Raw genomic sequence first — 24,507 nt, forward strand, 5'->3', positions numbered from 1 at the left:
ACTGCATGGAAAAAAGCAGCCCACTCACCAATTCTCATCTTGGAATATTGAAAAAGTAAAAAATAAATTTCAGTTGGCTTTGTGACCGATTATTTATGTGGGATTGTTTTGTTGCCTGCTCTAAATAATACAGTGTAATAATATTACATGGCCTAATTTTTTTTTTCTGTGGTACGCGGGCCTCTCACTGCTGTGGCCTCTCCCGTTGCGGAGCACAGGCTCCGGACGCGCAGGCTCCGGAGGCGCAGGCTCGGCGGCCATGGCTCACAGGCCCAGCCGCTCCGCGGCATGTGGGATCTTCCCGGACCGGGGCACAAACCCATGTCCCCTACATCGGCAGGCGGACTCTCAACCACTGCGCCACCAGGGAAGCCCCACATGGCCTAATTTTTTAATGGAAATAAAATAAATTTCATGTTCCCACAAAACTATAGGTAGGTAAAATTATGATGGGAGTTATTAAATTATCTATTCAAACCCATCTTAAATTTTAAATTCAACAGTAAGCACAATGTCAGTAAGCATAATAAGAAAATGTAATTTGTTTCAATAATGTTACCATTAATAACAGAATATGAATAATCCTCATAACAGTTAATAAAACTGTTGTGAATATAGGCAAAATATTTTCATAAACGGTTAACTCTATAGCTGAAATGAGGTGACATTGAAAGTAAAATGTCTATTACAACTATAAATATTTGCTTTATTTTGCTTCAAAATTATATTTGCACTTAAAAGGCAACTTACTGACACTTACTGAATCTTTATTACTGTCATGGTCCATACTTAATTACTCAGTTTCTTTGGCATCTGATCTTAGTACACTTTACCTTGACATAAAAAATCGTCCTTGGTTTAAATAGAACAGTGCTTTTTATTATTATTACTATATTATGTTACTAATATACCATGTGATATTCAGAATATCTAAAGAGATGGAAGGGCTGGCCACCATAGTAAAAATGAGAGTAGTTGTATGACATGCTCCCCTTAAAAGAGCATATAGACAAAAAGACCACATTTGAAATAAAATGTGCACATTTTATTTCAAATTTATTTATTTATTTATTTATTTATTTATTTACTGCATGGAAATATATTTATTTCAAATATAAAAAGAATTAGTAGGTGTGCCTACTGATACCTCTATGGATTAAATTTTTTCATTGATGTTAGGCACTAAAACTAATAAAAGAGGTGGGTTCCACTACCTCTGCCTAAACCTAGATGACTTTTTAGAAGATAAGCATATTTCATCTTTTTTTTTTAATGGGAGTATAGCTGCTTTACAATGTTGTGTTAGTTTCTGCTGTACAGCAAAGTGAATCAGCCACACGTATACATGTATCCCCTCTTCCTGGATTTCCTTCCCATTTAGGTCACCATAGAGCAGTGAATAGAGTTCTCTGTGCTATACAGTCTGTTCTAGCATATTTCATCTTAATCATTGATCCTTGGCTATCAAAAATCATTAGGAGTAGAAGATAACCTCAGCATAATAATTCGTTTTATATTTGTTTGGGAGACCTTTTTGCCTTAACTGCAAAATATCAGTTGTTTTCTTGTTCTGTACTTATTTTGTTCCCAAATTTCTTCAGATTTATTTATTTAGTGTTCTCAAAGTGGGATTCCTGACCTAACAGTATTCTATTACCTGGGAACTTACTAGAAATGCAAATTCTCTGGCCATATCACAGACTTACTGAATCTGAAACTCTAGGCATGGGGCCCAGAAATCTGTGCTGTAACAAGCCCTCTAGAGATTCTCTTGCTTACTAAACTTGAGATCCACTAAACTAGAAGAACTGGTGTAGGGGATGACTACATTGCCTAAACATTACTTACACTCTTTGCAGTGGTGTTAAGGGTGAGAATGTGAGAACACATAGTTTCTAAGCAGAGAATGACCATGAAGAATATTTCTTCTTACTAAAATACTCTTTACTCCATGACTGTTTCCTGCCATCCATTATCAAACTGTTCCTTTCTGTGATATCAATTCTCAGGTAGCTTTTAACTCTGTGTGTCAATTATATGTGGGTATTATATTTAGAATTAATACTTCTATTTGATATATGAATAGGAGTCAGGCAAATCAAGACTTTCCTTGGAAATACTAACAACATTTGAGGCTGTACTTGGCAAATGTTGATTACCAAGGAAATTAGAACCAAGGTTTAATAAGGAAGGAAATCTTGTACAAAGAGATATTTCAACTGTCTTTAAAAATAAGGTTTCTGAGGTTTAAAGAACATTTTATGTCTTCTGGGGAATTCCAGAGAGTGAAAGTTATGAGTACTGATATATGATTCGTATGATAAAGCTATTATTAAATTAGATCTATATGAAAATGGACTGGGATGCCTCGTGACTTAACGAGTTTTCCTGTGGTTAAAAGTATTTAAGTCGGGCTTCCCTGGTGGCGCAGTGGTTGAGAGTCCGCCTGCTGACGTAGGGTATGCGGGTTCCTGTCCCGGTCCGGGAGGATCCCACATGCCGTGGAGCGACTGGGCCCGTGAGCCATGGCCACTGAGCCTGCACGTCTGGAGCATGTGCTCCGCAATGGGAGAGGCCACAACAGTGAGAGGCCAGCGTACCGGGGGGGGAAAAAAAAAAAAAAAAAAAAAAAAAAAAGAGTATTTAAGTCAACATCAAATGGTAGCTTACTTGGGTGATCTAGATACTTGTTATGCAAAGTGTGGTTTCATTTGGTAGTTGTTATAGGTGCAGAATCTCAGGGTCCACCCCAGTCCTAGTGAATCAAAATCAACAATATAACAAGATCCATGGGTGATCTATATGCACATTATGTTTGAGAGATAGTGCTCCAGTTGACATCTAATGAATCTTTATATTACTCTTATACTTAATTTAAATATGTTTATGTTGTGATGCAGAATTTGAATAACAGTCTAGAAGAGATGGGGGTAAATATGTGAGCTTGAGCTCACATTCTACTGTGAGGTCGAGCTCACATTCTACTGTGAGGTCATTAACTTAATTAAATGCTGCCCCCAAAATAAAATAGTCTGTTTCCTGAATACTGAACTTAATGTAAGTGAGCTGGTGTTTGAATACTATTTCTATAGTTAGCTTTGAACTATTTGTTTTACACAAAAGTGAAACATACCTTTTGGGTTTATTGCACTACCTCATGAGGATATTTGTACTAACTTCCAAATTATACTCAATGTTGAACTCTTCTCCCAATTCCCTCTTGCATACCATCTTCCTTTTCACTAAAACTAGGATGTCTTAATTTCCCTTACTGAAACCTTTCCTTTTTGCTTAGAGTAGGTAGTTGTTTTGTCTTCTGCTTCTTCCCTACTCCTGATGGGTCTATATGAATGGGCAGCAGAGGCAGAAAGAAAGGAGAATACCTCAAGTGGTGTATAGGAATGGGGGAACTGGAAAAGATCAAGGGAGCAGACTTTGCTCAAAGCTGAAATTTACTCGGGCAAGGAGTACTTAACATACAGTTCTCATTGCCAAAGCAATGGATGGAAAAGAGCTGGAGAGGTAATGAGAAGTGACAGATTCCGCCACACCCTAGATTGACTCAGGTCTCTACAACCAAGACTTCCATGCCCTGGTCCTGGGAGAAGGAAGCCGCTTAAAGAAATGACAAGCACGGAAGGCCAGACAGCCAAAAGATCCCCAAGCCTGTTCCCGTCCCCAGCAGTGCGGGCCAACACACGCCTTCCTGTAGAGACCTTTGTGTGTGGGAAGCCCGGACGAGGAAGAACATAACCCCTTCTCACACCTGCCCATCCCCAGTTCTTGCTTTCACCGGGGGCACTGGGACCAGCGCCAGCCGGCAGCGGCTTTGGGGGAGTCGTGTGTATCCGCGAGCGCGTGTGCGTGAGGAGGAGAGCAAAGACGTGATTACTTCAGAATTTATTTAAGGGCCGGTGGAAACCACTGCAGCAGCTTCCAGGGGAAGCCCTAGTTTCAGAGGAAGAGGAGGTGGTGGCTGCCAAGGAGTGGGTGGGGGGGCGGGGGGGGTGGAGGGACAGAGGAGGAGGAGCGGCAGCGACAACAGCACAAGGCTAGTAAGGAGAGAAGATGCTACAGCATCCGCACCGGCGCCCAGCAGGTTGCTTCTACGGGCCAACTGATGCCAGCAAAGAGGCTTACAAAGAGGCTAGGAGGCGAAGCTGGGTGTAGGGGGGCTGGCTGCTTGCCTTTCTGCAGAAGAAACACCTCTTTTAGGTGAAATAAGACACCCTAGCTTGGAAATAGGCAGGGGGCCAGGAGGGGACCTGCCCTGCTTCTCGCGTCCCTGGGGACTCGCTTCCCTTTAGCTTTCCAACTCCTGGTGGTAGCCATAAACTCCAGAGGGGCTCCGGGTGGGTGACTGGGTGGAGAAATTCCCTTCCAGATAGTCCTCACACCTTTCCCCAAAGCTCAGGTTTCGGGGCCACACTCTGGGTGGCCCGGTGGCGGAGGGAGAGCAGCGTCGCTTGGTTCAGTTTCTACAAGTCAAACCCAGTCCCCACTTGCCGGCTTCCCGGGTCTCCAGCAGCACGCGGGGAGCTGCGGCTGTTCGGGCAATCGGGCCGCTGCTGCTTTAAGAGCCGCCTCCCCCTCTCCTCCCTTTGACAATGGTCTGAACCGAGCTCTGCTTCCCAAAGCAAAATTTGTAATATGCCATTTTTCCGATGGACGCTTCTCCTTTTGGCTGCTGACGGAGCCGCGGAAAGATGCCGAGCTGCTGCCACGCCACCCAGCCGGGGCACGTTCCAGAGGACGCCGGGGCACCCGACTGTCTAAGCTACCTTTCTCCTCGCGTTGCTAGGGAAATGGTCCACGAGTGCCGGGTGTGAGCCTCCCCGCTCGTCAAGCCGGAGACTGCGGTTGTCAGTGATCAATTGAAGAAGCAGGACCCGAAATTACAGACATTAGGTACAGAAACTGTATTTGAGTTACACGGTTCCCCCCCCCCCCCGGCCCCGGCTTTATTTTTTTTACCCCTTCCCCCACCCACCACCACCACCACCCCGGCCCCACCCCGCCCCCAGGGAAGATGAGATGCAGATTCCCTCCTTGTCAATCACTGTTCCGTACCTCTTGCTTTCCACCCCCAACCTCTCCCTTCTCCGGTTTCTCTACCTTCTCCCTACTTGGATGTCTCCTGTTGGGCAGAATGAACAGTTTTGGTGCAGAAATCATGAAGTCAACTTCTTCAGGGTGGTGGCGGGGGTGGGGGGGGTGTGGCTGAGAGAGAACTGTCCAGCCCGCCGTATGGTGTGTGCAGGGTCTTTGGCCAGCTCTAAATTAACTGGGGTAAAGAAAGTGCAAAATGCTTCCATTAAAGGGGTTAATAATATTTCCTGAGGACAGGGTACTTCAAAGAGTTAACTAGGAGGAGGAATATTCATGTAATGTAATCAGACAATGGCTAGGATTTCTCTCACCGAATTATTCCTTGTGGGTTAACTGAGGTGGAGATAGGTCAGTTCTTAAGACTAAATCTTTGCAGAAGAAACTGACTACAGAGAATAATTACATCTTTTTCTCTAGTAGGATCTAAATCCTAAAGATCTGTTTGAATAAAGTGATTCATTGACAGAAAAAAAGCCTTTTGTAGCACTGTCATATCTGAATAGGTACTGTTTGAACAGCACATATTGCTAAGAAACACACTGGATCTTGAAAGCCCTTGGGTAATGACTCCAGTGGGCATTCAAAACTTTTATTTTGAAATCTGAGGGATTTAGAAGACAGTCAAGGTTATGTGCTAAGAAAAAGGGAGTTGGTTTTCCTGGTATAAAATTCTTCAAGCTAAATTTAAGCACTGAGATAATTAAACCAGCTAGGTGTTTTGTTTTGTTTTGTTTCTTTTCACAACAAAATAATGTCTCTAACTAGACCTTGAAACTTTCAGTAATTTAATGAAAAGGGGCATCAACATCTAGAAGAGTATAACATAATCCATATATCAATTGACTGGGGAGGGGATGACAAAAAGACAAATATCAAAGCAAACTGTTAGTATGCCCTTTCTGGTTTTTCAGGAATTATGTGGTACACTGCAGTTTTTAATATTGAAAATGATTCTAAAAGTTAAAAGCGGTATATGAAATAGACGAGAGGTTGAATGACCATAGCCTTCTGTACTATGCAAGTTGCTTCAGATTTCATCCATTCTGTAAGAGGGTGTTTGACTCTTACATTGAATACAGATTTTTAATTGCTTTTAATACCTAAAAATGTGCATTTAGGAAATAAGTTATACTATATTTTAAGGTATATACAACTATTTTGTAATTTATATTAGACAGAATCTCAAGATTCTGTTTTATTACAAGAAACTAAGCTAGCTCATGAAAGTGGCCTTATTTTTTGCAGACAAATTTTTTCCTTCTAATTTTGATAAGAAGACTTTAGATTTACTTATTTGGGTTGACTGTGAGGAAAAAGAAGCATGTATTCATCTTATTTCCTAAGTAACTTTTGCATAGCTTGATTTTTTTTTCAATTAAATTTGAAAAGTTTAGAGCACCCATTGGAATTAAACCTTTAGGTATGGAAGCAGAATGAATCATAAAGGTAAAATACTCTTTCTGCAAAGGTGAATGTTGGTCATTTTATAATAGAAAGAAATACTTGAATTTGCAATAGTCCTTTACAAATTAACAATCTGTTCTCAGTCAGGTATCCTATTGGACCCCTACAATGGGCTTGCTAAAATAAATGCTTGCATTATTATTCCTACTTTACAGAGGAGAAAACTGAAGTTTGGAGACATGAAGCGACTTGCTCTGGTTCACATGCCTTGGGAGTAAAATTGAATCAAGTTCTTTTGAGTGTAGATTTTCTAAATTCCATCATAGCATCTTTCAACTAACTAAATCAAAGAGCAACTTTTATACTGATCTAAGATCCTGAAGTTTGTGAATGTCTAATGTCTCACGGTGATGACGTTTGTTAGAATTAGGGTAGAATATTCAGAAGAAAACTGTAGCTGAGGTAATCACTACAGTTATGTTTTTCCTTGGAATTTAAAGTTGTTATAAGTAATTCAGAGTAGAGGCAGGCTAATAGCTTTCTTCAGGAAGGATATGATTTAAAATACAGTTTTGAAAATGTTTAACCTTAAATTTAAACCTTACGAGTGTTTTGGCACAGGTTGTCACTGTGCTACCATTTCCTCTCCCAGTATTTTGTTTTAACCTTAAATGTCAAAAAGAAACATTGGCTTCTTATAATGATTTCTCAGAATGACACAGCTGTTCAGTGTGTGGATTTTATGCATGGTATGTGAACTAATTGCTTTAAATATTTAAATGTGTTGGAACATTTTTTTTTTTTTCCAATTCCTTTTTAATCAATGTAAAGAAAATTTGTAACAGTTAGAAAAGAGTCTCATCTTTTCCACCTTTGTGATATTGTCTGAATGAAATTCAGGTTAAAAAAAATCAAAAAATATATTTTCATCCATTAAGTGGTTAACAATAATATCAAATGTTTGAGTGTGAGTGTGTACATGTGTGTGTTGTGAGTTTGTGTTTAAATACATCCTATATATCTACTCTGCTCTATATTTTAGGGTGAATAAGAAATTGAACAATTCAAGTTCTGGTCTTCAGGGAGCCCAGTGTTTTGAATGATGAGCAATAATTCAAAGCATTACCTCAAATTGTTCTAAAATTTACCACCGCCTTAATTCTTTTGTATAGGCTATCAGTCACAAAATACTTTCCTTTATCTTTTAAAAAGTTTCTCCTGGTTTTCAGTGGGCCCTGACCAAATTATTCACAGATAATTGAATTCTCTCCTCAGTAACCCAATTTATATCAAGAATCATAAAAAATAATTAACTATTGAGCTGTTAAATCTTGATGTTTTATTTGAAAATATCACCAGAAATACTTTCCCCAAGGACAGGAATATGTAGGCAGAAAAATGAATTGACAATGTATTATAAAACCAAAGAATGCTCCAGGATCAACAGCCAAACCAGCCTTTCTCCACATCAGACTTCTGCAAAACCAAGCTCTCTAATTAACAGCTCCTGGCCTCAGTACAACAACTAAAATTGAGATGGATTTGATTTTTTTAAAAAACATAAGATAGAAAAGAGAAAATAAGATAATTTCTGATTTTTAAAATGCTACACAACAGGTCAATGTTACATCTTAATGTCTGTGTTTTCTATTTTAAATAAATAATTTAAAAATATTCTGAACAGTTCATTTATTTTATGACTGACTCCTGATTAGCAGTTAGGATGTGAAGTTGCTACATTAGCTAATGTAATTTATGGCATCTGTTCTGTGGAATATTTGAAAGAGTGTTAGTTTGTACTGTTTGGATGGAAACCAGACAAAGCAGCTCACAGGAAACAAAGGAATAAGTGTAATTGGTAGTATAATAACCTAAACAAATTTATGCATCTCAGTCTATTTCATAAAGCATATGTCTAATTCAGTCAGAATCACTTGTCTACTCTGTGTAGACTACTGTAGGAATTCAGGAAGAGAGTATATAAAATTAATGGGTTGGCCAAAATGTTCGTTCGTTTTTTCCATAAGCTGGCTCTAGTAGCGATTAGTTATCTTTGACTTCATTCAAAACAATTTTGTTAGACTGTATGTGGCAGCTGTCATATTAGTGTGCATTTAAAAAAACCTTATCAAAATTGGTGAATTTCTGTGTAGTCATTTTAATATTGAAGATGGAAGGAAAAAAAGCAACATTTTTGGCATATTATGCTTTATTATTTCAAGAAAGGTAAAAACGCAACCGATATGCAAAAAAAAAAAAAGATTTGTGCAGTGTATGGAGAAGGTGCTGTGACTGACTGAACGTGTCAAAAGTGGTTTGCAAAGTTTTGTGCTGGAGGTTTCTCACTGGACGATGCACCACGGTCTGGTAGACCAGTTGAAGTTGATAGCGATCAAATCGAGTCATTAATCGAGAACAATCAACGTTATACCATGCAGGAGATAGCCGACATACTCAAAATATCCAAATCAAGCATCGAAAATCATTTTCACCAGCTTGGTTATGTTAATCACTTTGATGTTTGGGTTCCACATAAGTTAAGAAAACCTTCTTGACTGCATGCGATTCTCTACTTAAACGTAATGAAAATGTTCCGTTTTTAAAACAAATTATGACAGGCGATGAAAAGTGGATACTGTACAATAATGTGGAGCAGAAGAGACTGTGGGGTAAGTGAAATGAACCACCACCAACCACACCAAAGTCCAGTCTTCATCCAAAGAAGGTGATGTTGTGTATCTGGTGGGATTGGAAGGGAGTCCTCTATTATGAGCTTCTTCCAGAAAACCAAATGATTAATTCCAACAAGTACTGCTCCCAATTAGACCAACTGAAAGCAGCACTTGATGAAAAGAGTCCAGAATTAGTCAACAGACAACGCATAATCTTCCATCAGGATAATGCAAGACTGCATATTTCTTTGATGACCAGGCAAAAACTGTTACAGCTTGGCTGGGAAGTTCTGATTCATCCGCCGTATTCACCAGACATTGCACCTTCAGATTTCGATTTACTTAGGTCTTTACAAAATTCTCTTAATGGAAAAAATTTCAATTCCCTGGAAGACTGTAAAACACACCTGGAACAGTTCTTTGCTCAAAAAGATAAAATGTTTTGGGAAGATGGAATTATGAAGTTGCCTGAAAAATGGCAGAAGGTAGTGGTACAAAAGGGTAAATACGTTCAATAAAGTTCTTGGTGAAAATGAAAAATGTGTCTTTTATTTTTACTTAACAACTAAAGAAACTTTTTGGCCAATCCAATAATAAAATGGGAGGTGTAAAGTCAAGAAGCTTTAAGTTAGTTGTATGAAAAAAATTAATAAAATTAAAAAGTAAAAGCTAATTTTTATATAAAATGAATACTCAATTATTTGGGGATTTTCTAAATGACAGAATGAACATTAATTCATTCAATTATTTAATACAAACATCATTTACTTCCCATCTGTTAAATGCCAAACACTATGCTTGCTGTTAACAACATAATAACGAATAAGGGTAAGATGGAGGTATTAGCTATAAGTGATTTGTAAACTTGCAGGGAAAGAAAGGTGATCAATTAATAAGCTTAGTAACATCTTATTATAAACTGAATTAGGTGGGGTTAATCATGAAAAAACTTTGAGAAGTAGGTTAAATCAAGCTGCGTTTTGTAGGTAGGAGATATTTAGACTGTCATGAAAAGAGAAAGCATGTTAGATGGAGGAAGTCAGTGAACCATATTTCATTGAGGTCAAAACTTTTAGCATCATTGGAATTGGGGAAGTGGGTAGAGGAGAAATAGACAATTAGGTTGATGAGTTGCAAAGAGTTTGGAGAGTTGAGGGTCAGGTGGGATTACTGGAAATCATTTTTTTACTAAGACTTCCCTCCCTTTTACTTTCTTTAAGCAATGATGTGTGAAGTGATGCCCACAATTAATGAGGACACCCCAATGAGCCAAAGGGGGTCCCAAAGCAGTGGCTCGGACTCAGACTCCCATTTTGAGCAGCTGATGGTGAATATGCTAGATGAAAGGGATCGTCTTCTAGACACCCTTCGGGAAACCCAAGAAAGCCTCTCACTTGCTCAGCAAAGACTGCAGGATGTCATCTATGACAGAGATTCGCTCCAGAGACAGCTCAATTCAGCCCTGCCACAGGTATGCCTCCTGGGAGCTTCTGTCCTTCCTACTGCAACTGAAAATGTGATAAGACTTAAATAAGCTTTGCTTTATTCCCATTCTTAAAATTACTTTTGCCCTTAGTAGATATGATATGCAAATTTTGGTGAGAAAAACTTAAGAATACATAATTAATTCACATGCAACCTTGCCTCAAACAAAATTGTGGTACTTCGGTGGTGGGGGATTTGAAACATGAGTTCCTATCTGGTCTTTCTCTTGAAAATTTTATCTGTTTTTTTTGGTGGAGGTAGAAAATTACCTGTTGATCAGCTTTTAATTACAAGAATGTGGGAATAGTTTTCTCCTTCTTACTTTTTAAACACTATTATGACATTTGGAAATATGTATTTTACATTTTCAGTTATGTAGTCTGTCTTTGGAAATAATAGTACTTTGGAAGTCTGCTGTCCAATATTTTTTATTTGTCTTTCTTTAATAATGCCTGACACCTGCTTAAAATTCTTGAACTTATTGATGTATTACCCTCTCTTCTGAAAACAACATTTTGACCAGTTTCTTTTTTAAAAAAAATATATTTTGGAAATAGGAGAAAAGGCAAAAGTTCAGCTTTATTCTCACAAACTTAAAATTGTTAGATTTTAACAATTTTATTTTATAAGTAAATATTTATAAAATAATTATTTTATATGTACTATGTAATAACATGTTATATGCATTATGTATATGTAATAATAATATTACTATTATATGTAGTAATATTATAAAAAATAACTTTTTTTTTTTGTGGTACGCGGGCCTCTCACTGCCGCGGCCTCTCCCATTGTGGAGCACAGGCTCCGGAAGCGCAGGCTCAGCGGCCATGGCTCACGGGCCCAGCCGCTCCGCGGCATGTGTGATCTTCCCGGACTGGGGCACGAACCCATGTCCCCTGCATCGGCAGGCAGACTCTCAACCACTGTGCCACCAGGGAAGCCCCTTGAATTTTAATTATACTGGTGCACAATCTCTTATCTAAACCCCTTGTGTTTTAAAGTTTAGAGTTTCCCCAATTTTTGTATGTGTACAATGTATCCTATGGAACACTCCACTAGCCAGATTCTGGGAAGCACCCTATAATTATACACTTTCATATTTCTGAAGAGAATTCTATGAATATTCCTACTGTGTGGAAAATATAAAGACTATAAATGACCTCATGTTAGTAAGGTCTGGTTTTGCCACCAATCAAGTTTGCAATATACTTACAAATAAATATCAGTTTTCAGAGTATTTGAGTTTTGGAATTATAGATTAGGGATTATGAGCCTGTACATTTAGACGGTTATAGTTCCAATCTCTTTTATAAATACTTTGACACATTTTTTCAATATTTATTTGTATTCTACTATTAGAAATATTTAATACCCCTAGCAATCCACAGGTCCTCAAAGATAGTGATGGTCCTGTCATTTGTTAAAGCAAGTATTTAATAACCTCATCTGTAACTTTAGGGCTATAAGTTTTTTGCAAGTAATAGAGGAATATAAAATTCTTCTTCAATTGGTATCTTTGAATCTTTTAAAATAGTTTGTGAGCAATGTACCTGCGCTGTTTGGTGGCATTTCATTTGACATTTACCTGGAAGGAGAAAATGACTCCCATAAATGTGAGTTTTGAGGCAGAAATAAAGTATGTAAAATTGAAAACTACTACTACAATAACATAAAAGTAAAATTTGTTTTAGCAAACATGGGACAGAATTCAAAGCAGAGTCAAACTTTATGACATATCATGTTTTCAACTGCCTATACAATATTTTTTAGCTGTTGATGATTTAGTGCTTTGCTTTAGTCATTTCTCTCCTATAACATTTTTTATGAACACATGCAGCAGTGATTTTAGTAATCCTAACCATGAAAATATTTTGTAGCCATATTGTTTACTTTTTCATTATGTGATGGAGTGTAACTGTGTTTAACAAGGACTGATAATTCCACATCATTCCACATTCTAGGCCTGATGTTTCTAAGCTATACACCGATTTTCTACCTTTCTAATGCACAGATCCATTTAATGTTCCATGGAACCTGAGATTCAACATGTCCAAACTCAGTTATCATCTGCCTCCCACTGGACCAAATCTGCTCTAACTCCTCACCCAGACACCTGAGAGTCCTCATAGCTGATTGCTTTCTTCACCATCTCTGAATTGGGCCATACTGTTTTTTTTCTCTTAAATAATCCTCAGATCTCTCTATTCTTTTCTGTTCTTTGGCACCTGACCCTTAATTTCTTTTTCGCTCTATGTCCTAACATTCCCACTTTTGTAAATGTGTCACATTGTTTGCTTGAATAATAGCACACTGCTTGCTGTGTGCTGACAAACATCATGCTATTCCAGTCTTTTTCCTTCAAGCATATTCCTTTCTGCCCATAAGTTCTTCCTCAATATCTTTGTCTGGTTCATTTCTCATCCTAGCCAAGACTTTGTCTGTTCTAGGAAGTCTTTTCTGAATCCCCAAATACATGTCTTCTGTGTTTCTTACCCTTATCATTTTATCATTACATTATCTGTTTATGTGTCTGTTTCCCACCCTAGACTATAAGCTCCTTGAGAACAGGAGTATATCTCAATCACCTACAACCCTCTGGATCAGCAGAGTACCAGGTCCATAGTGAGGGCTTTTAAAGTAAAACTAAACTAAATGTATATGCATTTTGATGTAGAAAGAGGAAAAAAATTGACATAGGAAGATCTGGTTTGTAATGTGTTTCTATCATACATTATCAGCTTGAGAGTCAGGACTTCAAACTGACATGCTACAAAAAGTGGTTAATATTAATACCTCACAAGGTAGTTTGTGATGATTAAAGAAAGTAATATAAGTAATTGAGGCATTTATTTACAAGGCATTAAATATGTAAATGCTTGCATTTGTTTTATCCAGAATGCTAAAGATGAACTAATTTCTGCATACGTATGTCAATGAGTATTAGAACAATTTGCTAGGAATACTGATAAAATAAACAGTCTTTAACATTTTTGAAAACAGAGCAAATATTTACCAATTACTAATATGTTCACTAAGAATACTTAAAGGAGAGGTAAGGGGAGTGAAACTTCCATTGCAAAAAGTCATTAGATATAAAAGTTTAAAATTTCTTTTCAGCATCTGATTTAGCATATATTAAGGGTCTTCTGTGTATTATTAAATGATTACATATGTTGTAAAGGGGACAGAAAAAAAGGAACATAGTTTGGTTCCCACAGAACTTAGGAAATAGATATAAATGGATCCAAATTAATACAGTACCAGAAGATTATAGAAGTACTGAAAGTATTTGCACCATAATACTGATATGTTATTAACTACAGAAAGTTTCATGTGGAAAGTGATATTAAAGAGGTATTTTTAAGAAAAGGTTAGAAAGGGCTAGAGGGTATTTCGCGTCAGGCAGTACAGTTGTGCATAGAGGACCCTGCTTAAGGACATGTGGGGGATTAAAAGTCAGCCTGTGGTGGCTTCCCTGGTGGCGCAGTGGTTGAGAGTCCGCCTGCCGATGTAGGGGACACGGGTTCATGCCCCGGTCCGGGAGGATCCTACATGCCGCGGAGCGGCTGGGCCCATGAGCCATGGCCGCTGAGCCTGCGCATCCGGAGCCTGTGCTCCGCAACAGGAGAGGCCACAGCAGTGAGAGGCCCGCGTACCGCAAAAAAAAAAAAAAAAAAAAAAAAAAAAATTCAGCCTGTGTTCTGCTTTCCAGGCTAGGCTTGGTGTTCCTAATTTGCGTAAAGGAGACAGTTGATCTAGCAGTATACCTAGTTAAAAAGAGAAGAGTAAATAGGAATTAAATAAGGAGAGTAACTAACAGATTGTTGAAGGGCTGTAGGGTAGGAATGAGGTTTTGTATAGTGACAGTGGAGGATTGCAGCCTGTTCATATGTGTGGTGGAAGCTAAGGACAGACATTTGTATACTTGGTAAGCAGTAGAAGTTTGAGTGAACTAGTGACATGATAAGGCAATAATGAAGGAATAATGTTCTGCCATTTTGATTTAGGATAGGTTATATAATACTCATGTATCAGTTATCTATGGCTAAAATAATGCTATGTAACAAACGACACAAAACCTCATTGTCATGCAAAATATTGGGTTTATGGAATTCAGCTGACCTTGACTTGGACTGATCTTGGCTGGGCTCACTATGCCACTGGTTGGCTGAAAGTTGGCTCAGTCAACTGTATGTTAACTGGCTTTCTGATCTAGGATGGCCTTAGCTGCACCAACAGGGGCCCCTCAACTCTATTCATGTGTCTAATCCTTCAATAGGCTAGTCTTTGCATGTTTTCATGGTGATGGCAAAGGAGTAAGAGCAAAGCAGAAACAAGCAAGTACTTTTAAGCTTCTGCTTGGGTCTTTTTTTCTTTTTTTTTGTAATACCCCTTGACCAAGCCCAGAGACAGAGTGCGAAGCAATGCAGCATCACGTGGAAAAATTACAAAGACAGATGAAACACAGTTAACATCATTTTGGTCATTATTTATGTTAGGAGAGCTTATTGTGATAATGTAATAGTTCTGGTGAGGTGTGGGAATTTGAAATAGGATTGTGAACCTTGAAATTAAGAAAGACATGTTAATGTAAAGAATGTTGAGGGGAAAGAATGGACATAGCCAGATAATGAACTAAATGGCCATGACTTTGGACTTGAGTTAGAAGATCTGAATTTGAATTGGAGTTCTTCCACTTATTAGCTGAGATACCACTGGTAAGTAACTTGACTTCTCTGAAACTGTTTCCTTAATTAGAAGGAGGGGATGATATCTACCCTAGGAGTAGTTAAAAGGAGGTGTGTGTATGTGCTTCAGAAACCCTAAACATTATAAAATGTCACCTGGTATTTTTCATAAACTGGGATGTGCCAGTATATATTCTGATGAGGAATTAAGTTAAAAGAGGCTACTTGTGGAGAAGAGGGATACATTTATATTTTAACATCTTAAAATACCAAATATTTAAGTGAAACTTACAGAGAGTTACAGAAGTCACTTTTATTCTAGAGGCGCTCTACCTAGGTATCTTTTGGGCTTGCTACTTACTAGCTTAATAACCTTGGTCAAAGTACTTAGTTCAAATAACGATAGAACCTGCCTCATAGGATCATTATGAGAAATAAATGAGCTGGAACATGGCAAATGATCAATTCAGTGCCTCACAGATAGTACATGCTCAATAAATGTTACATGCAGCTATTGATGCTGTTATTATTACCATAGATAATATCATCATTATCCTTAGCCAAACTTAACTGCGAAGTTTTACTGGGTAATAATGAACACTAGCACAAGTTGAAAGCACTAAAAATCCTTACTCTCCACAATCTTTATCAAATTTTGTAAGTTCTTTGATTGATCATTCTTTAAGAAAAAAAAAAAATCCTAACTACACTCTCTTAAATGGTTTTCCCCAATTCTTCACTTCCTCACTTCCTGTTGTGCTAAGAAGATAACATCTGGATTGAGCTCCTTCCTTTTCAATGAAACCTAATGCCACCACCACATACACAAGAGTTATATCCCTCGCTCCTGTCAAAAAGAAAGATGCTGCATATTTTGCTACCTCTGATTATAGTTATTCTATTCTTAATATGTTTCTCTTTTTTCCAGTTAGGTATTTTTCCCCTGGCCAAATGAAATGGTATTTATCTGCAGCCTTTATTTCCTGTTATTTATAACCCTTTATTTGTCTTTCTTTATATCTCTTTTTTTTGGTGTGGTCATGTTGTGCAGCATGCAGGATCTTAGTTCCCTCACCAGGGATCGAACCCATGCCTCCTGCAGTGGAAGTGTGGAGTCCTAACCACTGGACTGCCAGAGAAGTCCCTCTCTTTTCTTTTTTAACCCTTATAATCAGGCTTCTCTCATCACCATTCTCCTAAAACTACACTCCTGTATGCCACCAATGGGTACACATTTTGCAAATCTAGTGATCCTCTTTCATTCTTCATGTTCCTTGGCATCTTTGTGCCAAGTTATTCTATTAATTATTTCATCTTGAAATTCCCATGTCCTTAATTCTTCATAACCATTCCCCTCATAGGCTACAAGGTATGTTGTTCTTCAGTACTCACTCTTTTCCCACATACCCCCATACACTTATTTATACCCATACTCGTCTTTATTTACCTATATTCTCCAATCTTAAGCATTGCCTTTCTTGTTTAAGAGCAATACTTCCCTCCAAATCCTTGATCCCCTCCTTTTCATCTCCTCCTTTGATTTTTTTTGTCTCCAGCATCTTCAATTTCTCCCTCTCCCTCTCAGCTGGCTTTTTGGTAACATGTTCAAATCTGTTCCTTAAAAGTAAATGATAGCAAGTACAACACCAATAAAAGAGTTCCTTAACACTGTGTCTCCACTTAGCTACCAACCTCTTTTATTTTCCTTTATTTCCCAACTTGTCTGTTTTCACTGTCTCAATATCTTCATCTTCTATTCACTTTTTGAGCAACTGCAGTTGGGCTTTTCCTCTAATACCTTGCTAACCAATTGATGAATGCAATAGGTTTGTTTTATTAAAATTCACTGCAAAATTTGACACTGTGATTAACTCCCTTCTCAAAAATTACCTCCCCAAACAAAAAAAAAACCCAAAAAACTATTTTACCCTCTTAACTTTTATGACACCACATTGTCTTCATTCTTAAGTCTTTTTGACTTTTTTCTCATAATTTTTTTCTGTGAGCAATTCCTCATCTGCCACTTTTTAAATGTTAAATAATAAATAGAAGATGAATGATAGTAATAGCTAACATTTCTGAACACTCTGCCTATACAGGCAATGTTTTTATTTAAGCATCCAGATATTAAAATGAAGTCTTTCTGTTTGAGGGGAGGCTAAATAAGTGAGGTACAAGACTTTATTTGCAGGATGTGCTAACATATAATCCAACTAATAAATCCAGTATTAGGTAAAACTCTATTTTAAGACTCTACAAAGGTTGATAAAGCTAAAAGAGAGACAGAACTGTTTTGCATAGCTGTTGGTCTGCTGTGCATAATCTCCTACTCCATGTATGAGGCATGGGGTGATTCCTATTCAACTTAGCCAAGTGAGAAGGGCTTCAGGGGAAACATTCTGAGCTTGATGTGTTTCCTCCAGAAGCTGAAGGATATAGAGGCTGAAGTCTAAAAGTCACAGCCATGGCTGGAGATGCCCCTGCCTCTACAGCAGATTGAAGAGTCATTTCTCAGATAAACTGCAACTCCTCCAATATCAACACAAAGATTAATTTTTTGAAGAGCAAATGGTTCCCTCAAAAGGGGATATTACTTAGGGTTATCTTTGTGTAAACCCACAGACTTAGTAGACTGTTAGAAGCCCAGGTTTCTAAATGGTGAACAATGAGTAACAAATTGGGAGACTGATTTCAGAGAAGAGACTGAGAGCAAGTCAAGTAAAACCGGGGAAGAACCTACAGAGGGGTTCTTTGAGAAAGCCACGAACACGCCCCAGAAGAAGGCTCATTGATTGTGTATTTGCCATTCAGAAAGCCCTGATCATAGATGACAACTAGGTCAGCCCATACCACTGTGATCTGTCTCCCCAATTTCTCCTTCCCTGGCCCTGATTCTTAGAAGGGTCAGAAACTGTTGCTATGGGTGGGGGATGTCAGAGTAAAGAGAGACCACCATGCCCTCATCCTCTAATTCAGACCTAGTTCAGGCTCGTTTCAAGCTTTGAAGTATGTGTGAGGGGTGGGGGATAGCACATCTTTAGGTTGGATAGGAGCTCAGAACTAGTATATTATGCAGCCCTGTATTGAACCAGAACTATGAAATTGTTAGACTGCATAATTTCATAACAAAAGGACGGATGGTTTATTTTCTAAACATGAGCAGAAAAGCTAAGACATCTGGCTGAAATTTCATTTGGGGTTAATTTCTTCACCTGAGGGAATCAGAGGAGATGTAATAATATTCATTTCTGAAACCAGCTCTTTCATTAAACTGGTTAGATGTATTATCTCAGTTAATCCTCAAAACATTCCAATTGTGGTGGTTATTATTATTCTCATTTTAGAGATGATAAAAACTGAAACTTACTAGGTTAAGTAACCTATTCAAACAGGATTCCATTCATGGCTTACTTTTGTTTTATTCTAAGCCATCTTCTTTACTTCATTATGTTCATCTAGATTTAAAGAAGTATTAAACTTCTGTAGAAACCTTTAAGAGACATGGGCCACTGAAAGCACTTATCAGGACTACTCCTAAGTTCTAATAAGGAAAATTTTATTAAAATAAAATTATCATTAATGAAATGTGAAATGATTATTAGAGTTGGTATAATTATACTGAATATAATTATTCAAGGATCCCAATCCTCATATTTATGATACCATGAATTTGCCTTTTTATGTGCCTTTTTTTAAGTTAATAAGCAAGACAGTATAGGCTTCAGGGAAGAGTATTTAACTAGAAATTACAATACCTGGATTTCAGTTTCAATTTTGCCAAACTGTGACAACAGAAAATGATTGAACTTCTCAGGCTTCTGTTTACTTACATATAAAAGATGGAATTCTAGTACTGCTTAATATGTTGTATACTTTTGCCAATTTCAAATGATTATAAAGGGTATGCACCTTAGCTTTATTAATTTATTCATAGTCATTTAATACACAATTATTATTTATTCAACAAATATTTTAGGGCCTGCTCTGTGTCAGGTTCTGTGTTTACAGTATACATATATATATTTTTTATTTTAAGACCTTGGCCAATTATGGTTTCTAGGAATATGCTGTGGTAATAAGAATACAATGCCTATAATCCACTGAATATTATATTTATTTGTAAATTCTCTGAAACTATTGTTTCTAGTTATTTTATTGCCTTTTATTCTCTACTGTGATGAACCGTCCATGTTCCTAGAATAGGCCAGTTCCCTCTTTTGTGTTCTAGATCTCCTCCCCCCTTGCTATTCTAGGACAAAACGTTTTCCCTCTTTTTCCTACATATCAATGTTTCCATCTGTAATGGATTATAACAAATAATATTAAATATGCTTATATTTCTCCCATTTAAAAAATCTATTAACAACCATGCTCTACCAAGCTACCACCCCATTTATCTTTCCCTTTACAGAGAAAGTTAAAAATTTCTTTTCCTATACTTGTTCTAATTTCTCTCCTCTCACTTCTCTTGAATCTATGCCACTCAGGCATTCACCGCATCAACTTCATCTAAAATGCTCTTGCAAACATTATCTATAGCTTCCATATTGGTAAATGCAGTGATCAATTCTCAGTCTCCATTCCTGTTTATCATTAGACACTTTTCTTGTACTTTCTTCGTTTGGCTCTAGGACAGCTCACTTGCCTGGTTGTTCTCCTACCTCACTGGTCATTCCTCAGTCTTTATTGTTAGTTACTTCTCATACTCCTGACTCATTAATACTTGATTACTCCAGGTCTCAATACCTGTACCTTTTCTCTTTCTATCTCTATTGACACCACTGATGATCCCTTCCATCTCCTGGTTTTAAATACCATCTAAATGTTGGTGACTCCGGAATTTACGTTTTTAATCCAGACATTTCCTCTGACCTTCAGACTCATGCTGTCAAATGCAGAAATTTAACATGTCCAAAACTGCGTTCATGATCTTCATTTAGTCTTCTGCATCTCAGTTAATAGCAATGTCAATCTTATGTGGGCTTAAGCCAAAACCTTGGTGTCTTATTTCTTTCACATTCTGTATTCAGTTTAGCAGTTAAGCCTCTCAGTTCTATCTTCAAAGTATGTGTAGACTTGAACCACTATAATCACTTCTACAACTACATCTTAAGAGTCACCATCTTTTCCAAGAGATTAGGATTTTGCTAACTAGTCTCCTTGCTTGTATCCACGTACCTTATCAGTTTACTGCAAAAACAACAGCAAGAGAGATCCTGATTCTGATAAAAGGTAGGTCAGATTTTGTTTCACATCTGCTCAATTCTCTGAAATGCTTTTCCATCTCAGTGTAAAATCCCAGGTCTTTAAACTGGTTCAAAGATCTAACATCTCTGCCTCCTCCTCTTTATCCATCTGATATCATCTCCTGCTATTGTCTAGCTCACTTACTCTACTCCTACCATCCTGATGTTCTTGTTTTTCAACAAGTCAGGCATTCAACTGCCTTAGGGACTTTGCCCTGGCTCTTCCCTAGGCCTGGGAAAGTTGCCTCCCCATAAAACCATGTGACTTGCTCCCTCAACTCATTCTGGGCTTTACTCAGATATCACCTTCTCAGTGAGGCCATGACTGATCACTCATTTAAAATTATAACAGCCCCCTCCTTAATACTCCCAGTCCTTCTTCTCTGCTTTTACTCCATAGCACTTATAACCATCCAACACAGTACATATTTTATTTCTTTGTCTTGTTTATTATCTCCTTCTCCCTCACTAGATTATATTCCGTGAAGCCAGGGGATTCTTTTTTACCGGTTCACAGCTGTGTTTTCTGCCTACAACAGTATCTGGCATTTAGTTGTTGTTCAAAAAAACCAAATAATAAAATGAAAGCAAAAAGTATTCCTTTGCTTTTTGAACACATTCTCTATATTTTGTACTTACATGGCAAGTCATATAGTCATAAACATGTTAGCATATATTAAATATCTTGATAAAGCAAAAGAACAAATACAATTTATAAAGCCTTATGGCTAAAGTGTTTATAATGTTAAAGTCATAGTATATATGAGTCTGGTGTTAATATTACACCTCAAAGCCCCTTCCAGAATGAAGTGAGTTTTATATCAAGAGGTGGTGGCATTTTGAATATTTTACAAATCATAGCATGGGAGCTCAGAATGTAAATGACTTGCTTTGAAGGTATGAATAAGGATATTACTCCAAGTTCTTTTGACTTCAAACTTCATTTCTTTTCACATTTTTCATGCTCTTTTACTAAGGAGTTTACTTCCTAAATTAAGCCAGCTTTCATAAAAGAAATAGTATAAATAGTTTTGTGATGTTACAAAACTACTACCACTGTTTGACATCTATATCTGACTTTCATTTCATGGAAAAACAAAGATAAAAGTAGAATGTTTGGGTTAGTTTTTATCTTTGAAGCAGTTTATTTATTTATTGTTTTGCTTGCTCTCATTCTCATTCTCTAAAAATAAATATTAAGAGAAAAAAGCCATTAGTATTCTCAAGATGAATTTCTAACCTGAGTTTTCCAATAAATTTTATAGTCTACTTTGGTATACTTAATATTAGCATGCATACGATTCGTTTGTTTTTTGTTAATCTTTGAAGAGAAAATCTAGATTCAGTAACAAAGGTGTTGAAATTCACACTATTTACTTTTTACTGGATATTTCTCTTCAGAGCCTTATGGCTCAAAGCTAGGTAGCAGCCATAAAAATGCTGTAGTTTGGGAAAAGAGAGAGAGTTTAGAACTACAGTTGTGGAATTCTTTTAAAACATGACTATCACACACTAGCTAATTATATCATACATCTTTGTATTGACCTCTGCAATTTAATTAGTTTACAAAATAGTAGCTCTGTGTTAGCTTATGCTGCATGGCCCTTAGTAAGCCCTTAAAATTTCTTGTCTGATTACTTAACAGTCTTAAAGATTATGTGATTTAATCTTATTGAAGACTAGCAGGCCAAAGGTACATAGGACTTGAATTTTAAATTATACTTTGTATTCTAATCCAAGTTTTATTTGTGGTTCTAGTGATTTTTTTACATAAAAGTCTACTAATTTCCCCCAAACATGACAGAATTTATTGAGTGAGATTCTGAATAATAGGTAATTTCTTTCTTGATCCTTGAATTATGACACATTTCTCCCAAAATGAAATTTTTAAACTCTTTTTTGCCTCCCATAAAGTGAGATCCCTTATCCTGGAACTTGGAATGGGTGCTATGGGAACAAAGTAAATCTCATCTCTCTTGGCTCTTATCCCCTCCTCCCACCCCTCCCAGGAGGTGTTCAAGAGATCAGATCTCAGGTTCCTTTCAAAGGCAGGTATAAGAATTAACAGTTATTCCTCAAGTACCTTGGCAGAAGAAAATTTCCGCTTTGAAATGTTTCTTTGACTGCAAGCCCATGTTAATTTTGATGTTAGAGGAAATTGCTGAAGAATGGGAATGATTAGAATTTGACATCACAATGTTCTACAATAAACTAATTTTTCTGGTTATTTTTACCTATGATTCTTTTTATGCCCACTTTTACGGTAAGCTGCTTTAAGATATATATTTTGGCTCAAATTTTTTTCTATTCCTGTTAAGAGTTTAGAAAATTCACTCATGTTTTGATGACTTATAGATTTTTAATTGACTAAGTTAAAAAAAATACTGGTTATTAATTTGAAAGTTTTTCATGATGAAGTTCTCACCTAATGATCAATTAATTCCAAATAATGGCCATATTATTTTATCATTGTTAATTTTATATACGGGAAATATTATTTAACAATTCTTATTTAAAATGTCATCTAAAGATTTTATTGCCTGATATACTCTGTCATCAGAATGTGGTCCTATGAACTATATTCAGTCTGTACAAAATATTCCATGGCAGTTTACACTGCTAGAGACAGAAGAAACTTATCTACTAGCATCTTTTTCATAGAAAAGATGTGATTTCTAAAATCACATTTTTTTAAGTAACATTGCTAAGTAAATGTAACTTTTCTTTTAAAAAGGTAATTTCATTTTACAATTCCAAGTCTAAAGTTCTATGTTGGTATAAATCACAAGTTTTAATGACTCCCACTATGATTATAGAGTTCCTATTTCTCTTTACAATTCTATTAATTTTTGCATATGTTTTGAGGCTTTTATTAGTTGCATTCAGCTGAATCATTGTTAACTTCATGGCCAATTTAACCTTATGTCATCATGAAGTGTCCTAGACAGGCATTTTCTCATAAATTCTATTGTGTCTGATTTTAATAGTATTATAGCAGATTTCTTTTTTGTTAGTGTTTGCACTGTGCATCTTTTTCTATCCTTTTACTTTCAATGTGTCTGTCTGTACATGTATCACAAATAGCAAATAGTTTCTGGATTTTATTTTTATGCAGTCTGTCAATCTTTCTTTTTAAATTATTTGGTCTCTCTATATTTACTGTGATTACCTGTATATTTGTACTTAATCTACTATCTTACTAAGGGCTTTTTATTTTCTCTATATGTTTTGCATTTCTGTTATTAACATTTCATGTCTCCTTTTGAATTGATTAACTATGTATTTTTTATCATTCAATTTCCTCCCTCTATTACTCTGGCACTTTTACACTCTTGCTTTTCTTCTAATAGTTAATGTATAAATTACAACATCCATTTTCAGTGTACCAAAGTGTAATGTTTTGTTTTGTTTGTTTTTAATGAATTTTTATTGGAGTATGGTTGCTTTACAATGTTGTGTTAGTCTCCACTGCACAACAAAATGAATCAGCCATAAACATACAGATATCCCCTCCCTTTTGGACTTCCCTCCCATTTCCAAAGTGTAATGTTAATGTGTACTTTTCCTGCCTTATATTTCCATGTGTATGATGTGAAGATATTATTTTGTAGCTGTCTAGAGGCAATATTTCCCTTAGATTATTTATACATTTACCATTTGTGTTACTAATCACTCTTTCTGGATCTCAGATCTTACATCTGAGGTCATTTTTATTCTACCTGAAGAGCAGCCTTCGATATTTTCTTTAGTGTAGATCTAAAGATAAGTAATTTCTCAGCTTAGGACTTTCTGAAGATGCCTTTATTTCACCTTTATTCTTCAAGGATGTTTTTGCTAGATATAGAATTTTAGGTTAGTGGTATTTTCTTTTGGCACTTTTAACATATCATTTTATTTTGA

At 36.8% G+C, this 24,507-nt stretch overlaps 1 protein-coding gene and 1 long non-coding RNA gene across 3 annotated transcripts in view; one reads left to right on the forward strand and one right to left on the reverse strand.

Moving 5' to 3' along the window:
- LOC141275842 (uncharacterized) overlaps positions 1-24,507 on the reverse strand; it is a 331,184-nt gene that overhangs the window by 264,234 nt on the left and 42,443 nt on the right. The window lies entirely within an intron of this gene.
- The window catches only part of PPFIA2 (PTPRF interacting protein alpha 2), a 474,519-nt gene continuing 454,096 nt past the window's right edge, over positions 4,085-24,507 (forward strand). The window contains exons 1-2 of one of the 2 annotated variants that reach the window (XM_033866289.2): positions 4,085-4,908; positions 10,406-10,656. In XM_033866289.2, the coding sequence (XP_033722180.1) occupies positions 10,408-10,656 (249 nt within the window). In that variant the 5' untranslated portion in view covers positions 4,085-4,908; positions 10,406-10,407. The remainder of the gene's footprint in view (positions 4,909-10,405; positions 10,657-24,507) is intronic. The other variant, XM_033866290.2, reaches the window with a different exon arrangement.

The sequence above is a fragment of the Tursiops truncatus genome, chromosome 11 (assembly GCF_011762595.2).
Source record: "Tursiops truncatus isolate mTurTru1 chromosome 11, mTurTru1.mat.Y, whole genome shotgun sequence".
Classification (NCBI taxonomy): domain Eukaryota; kingdom Metazoa; phylum Chordata; class Mammalia; order Artiodactyla; family Delphinidae; genus Tursiops; species Tursiops truncatus.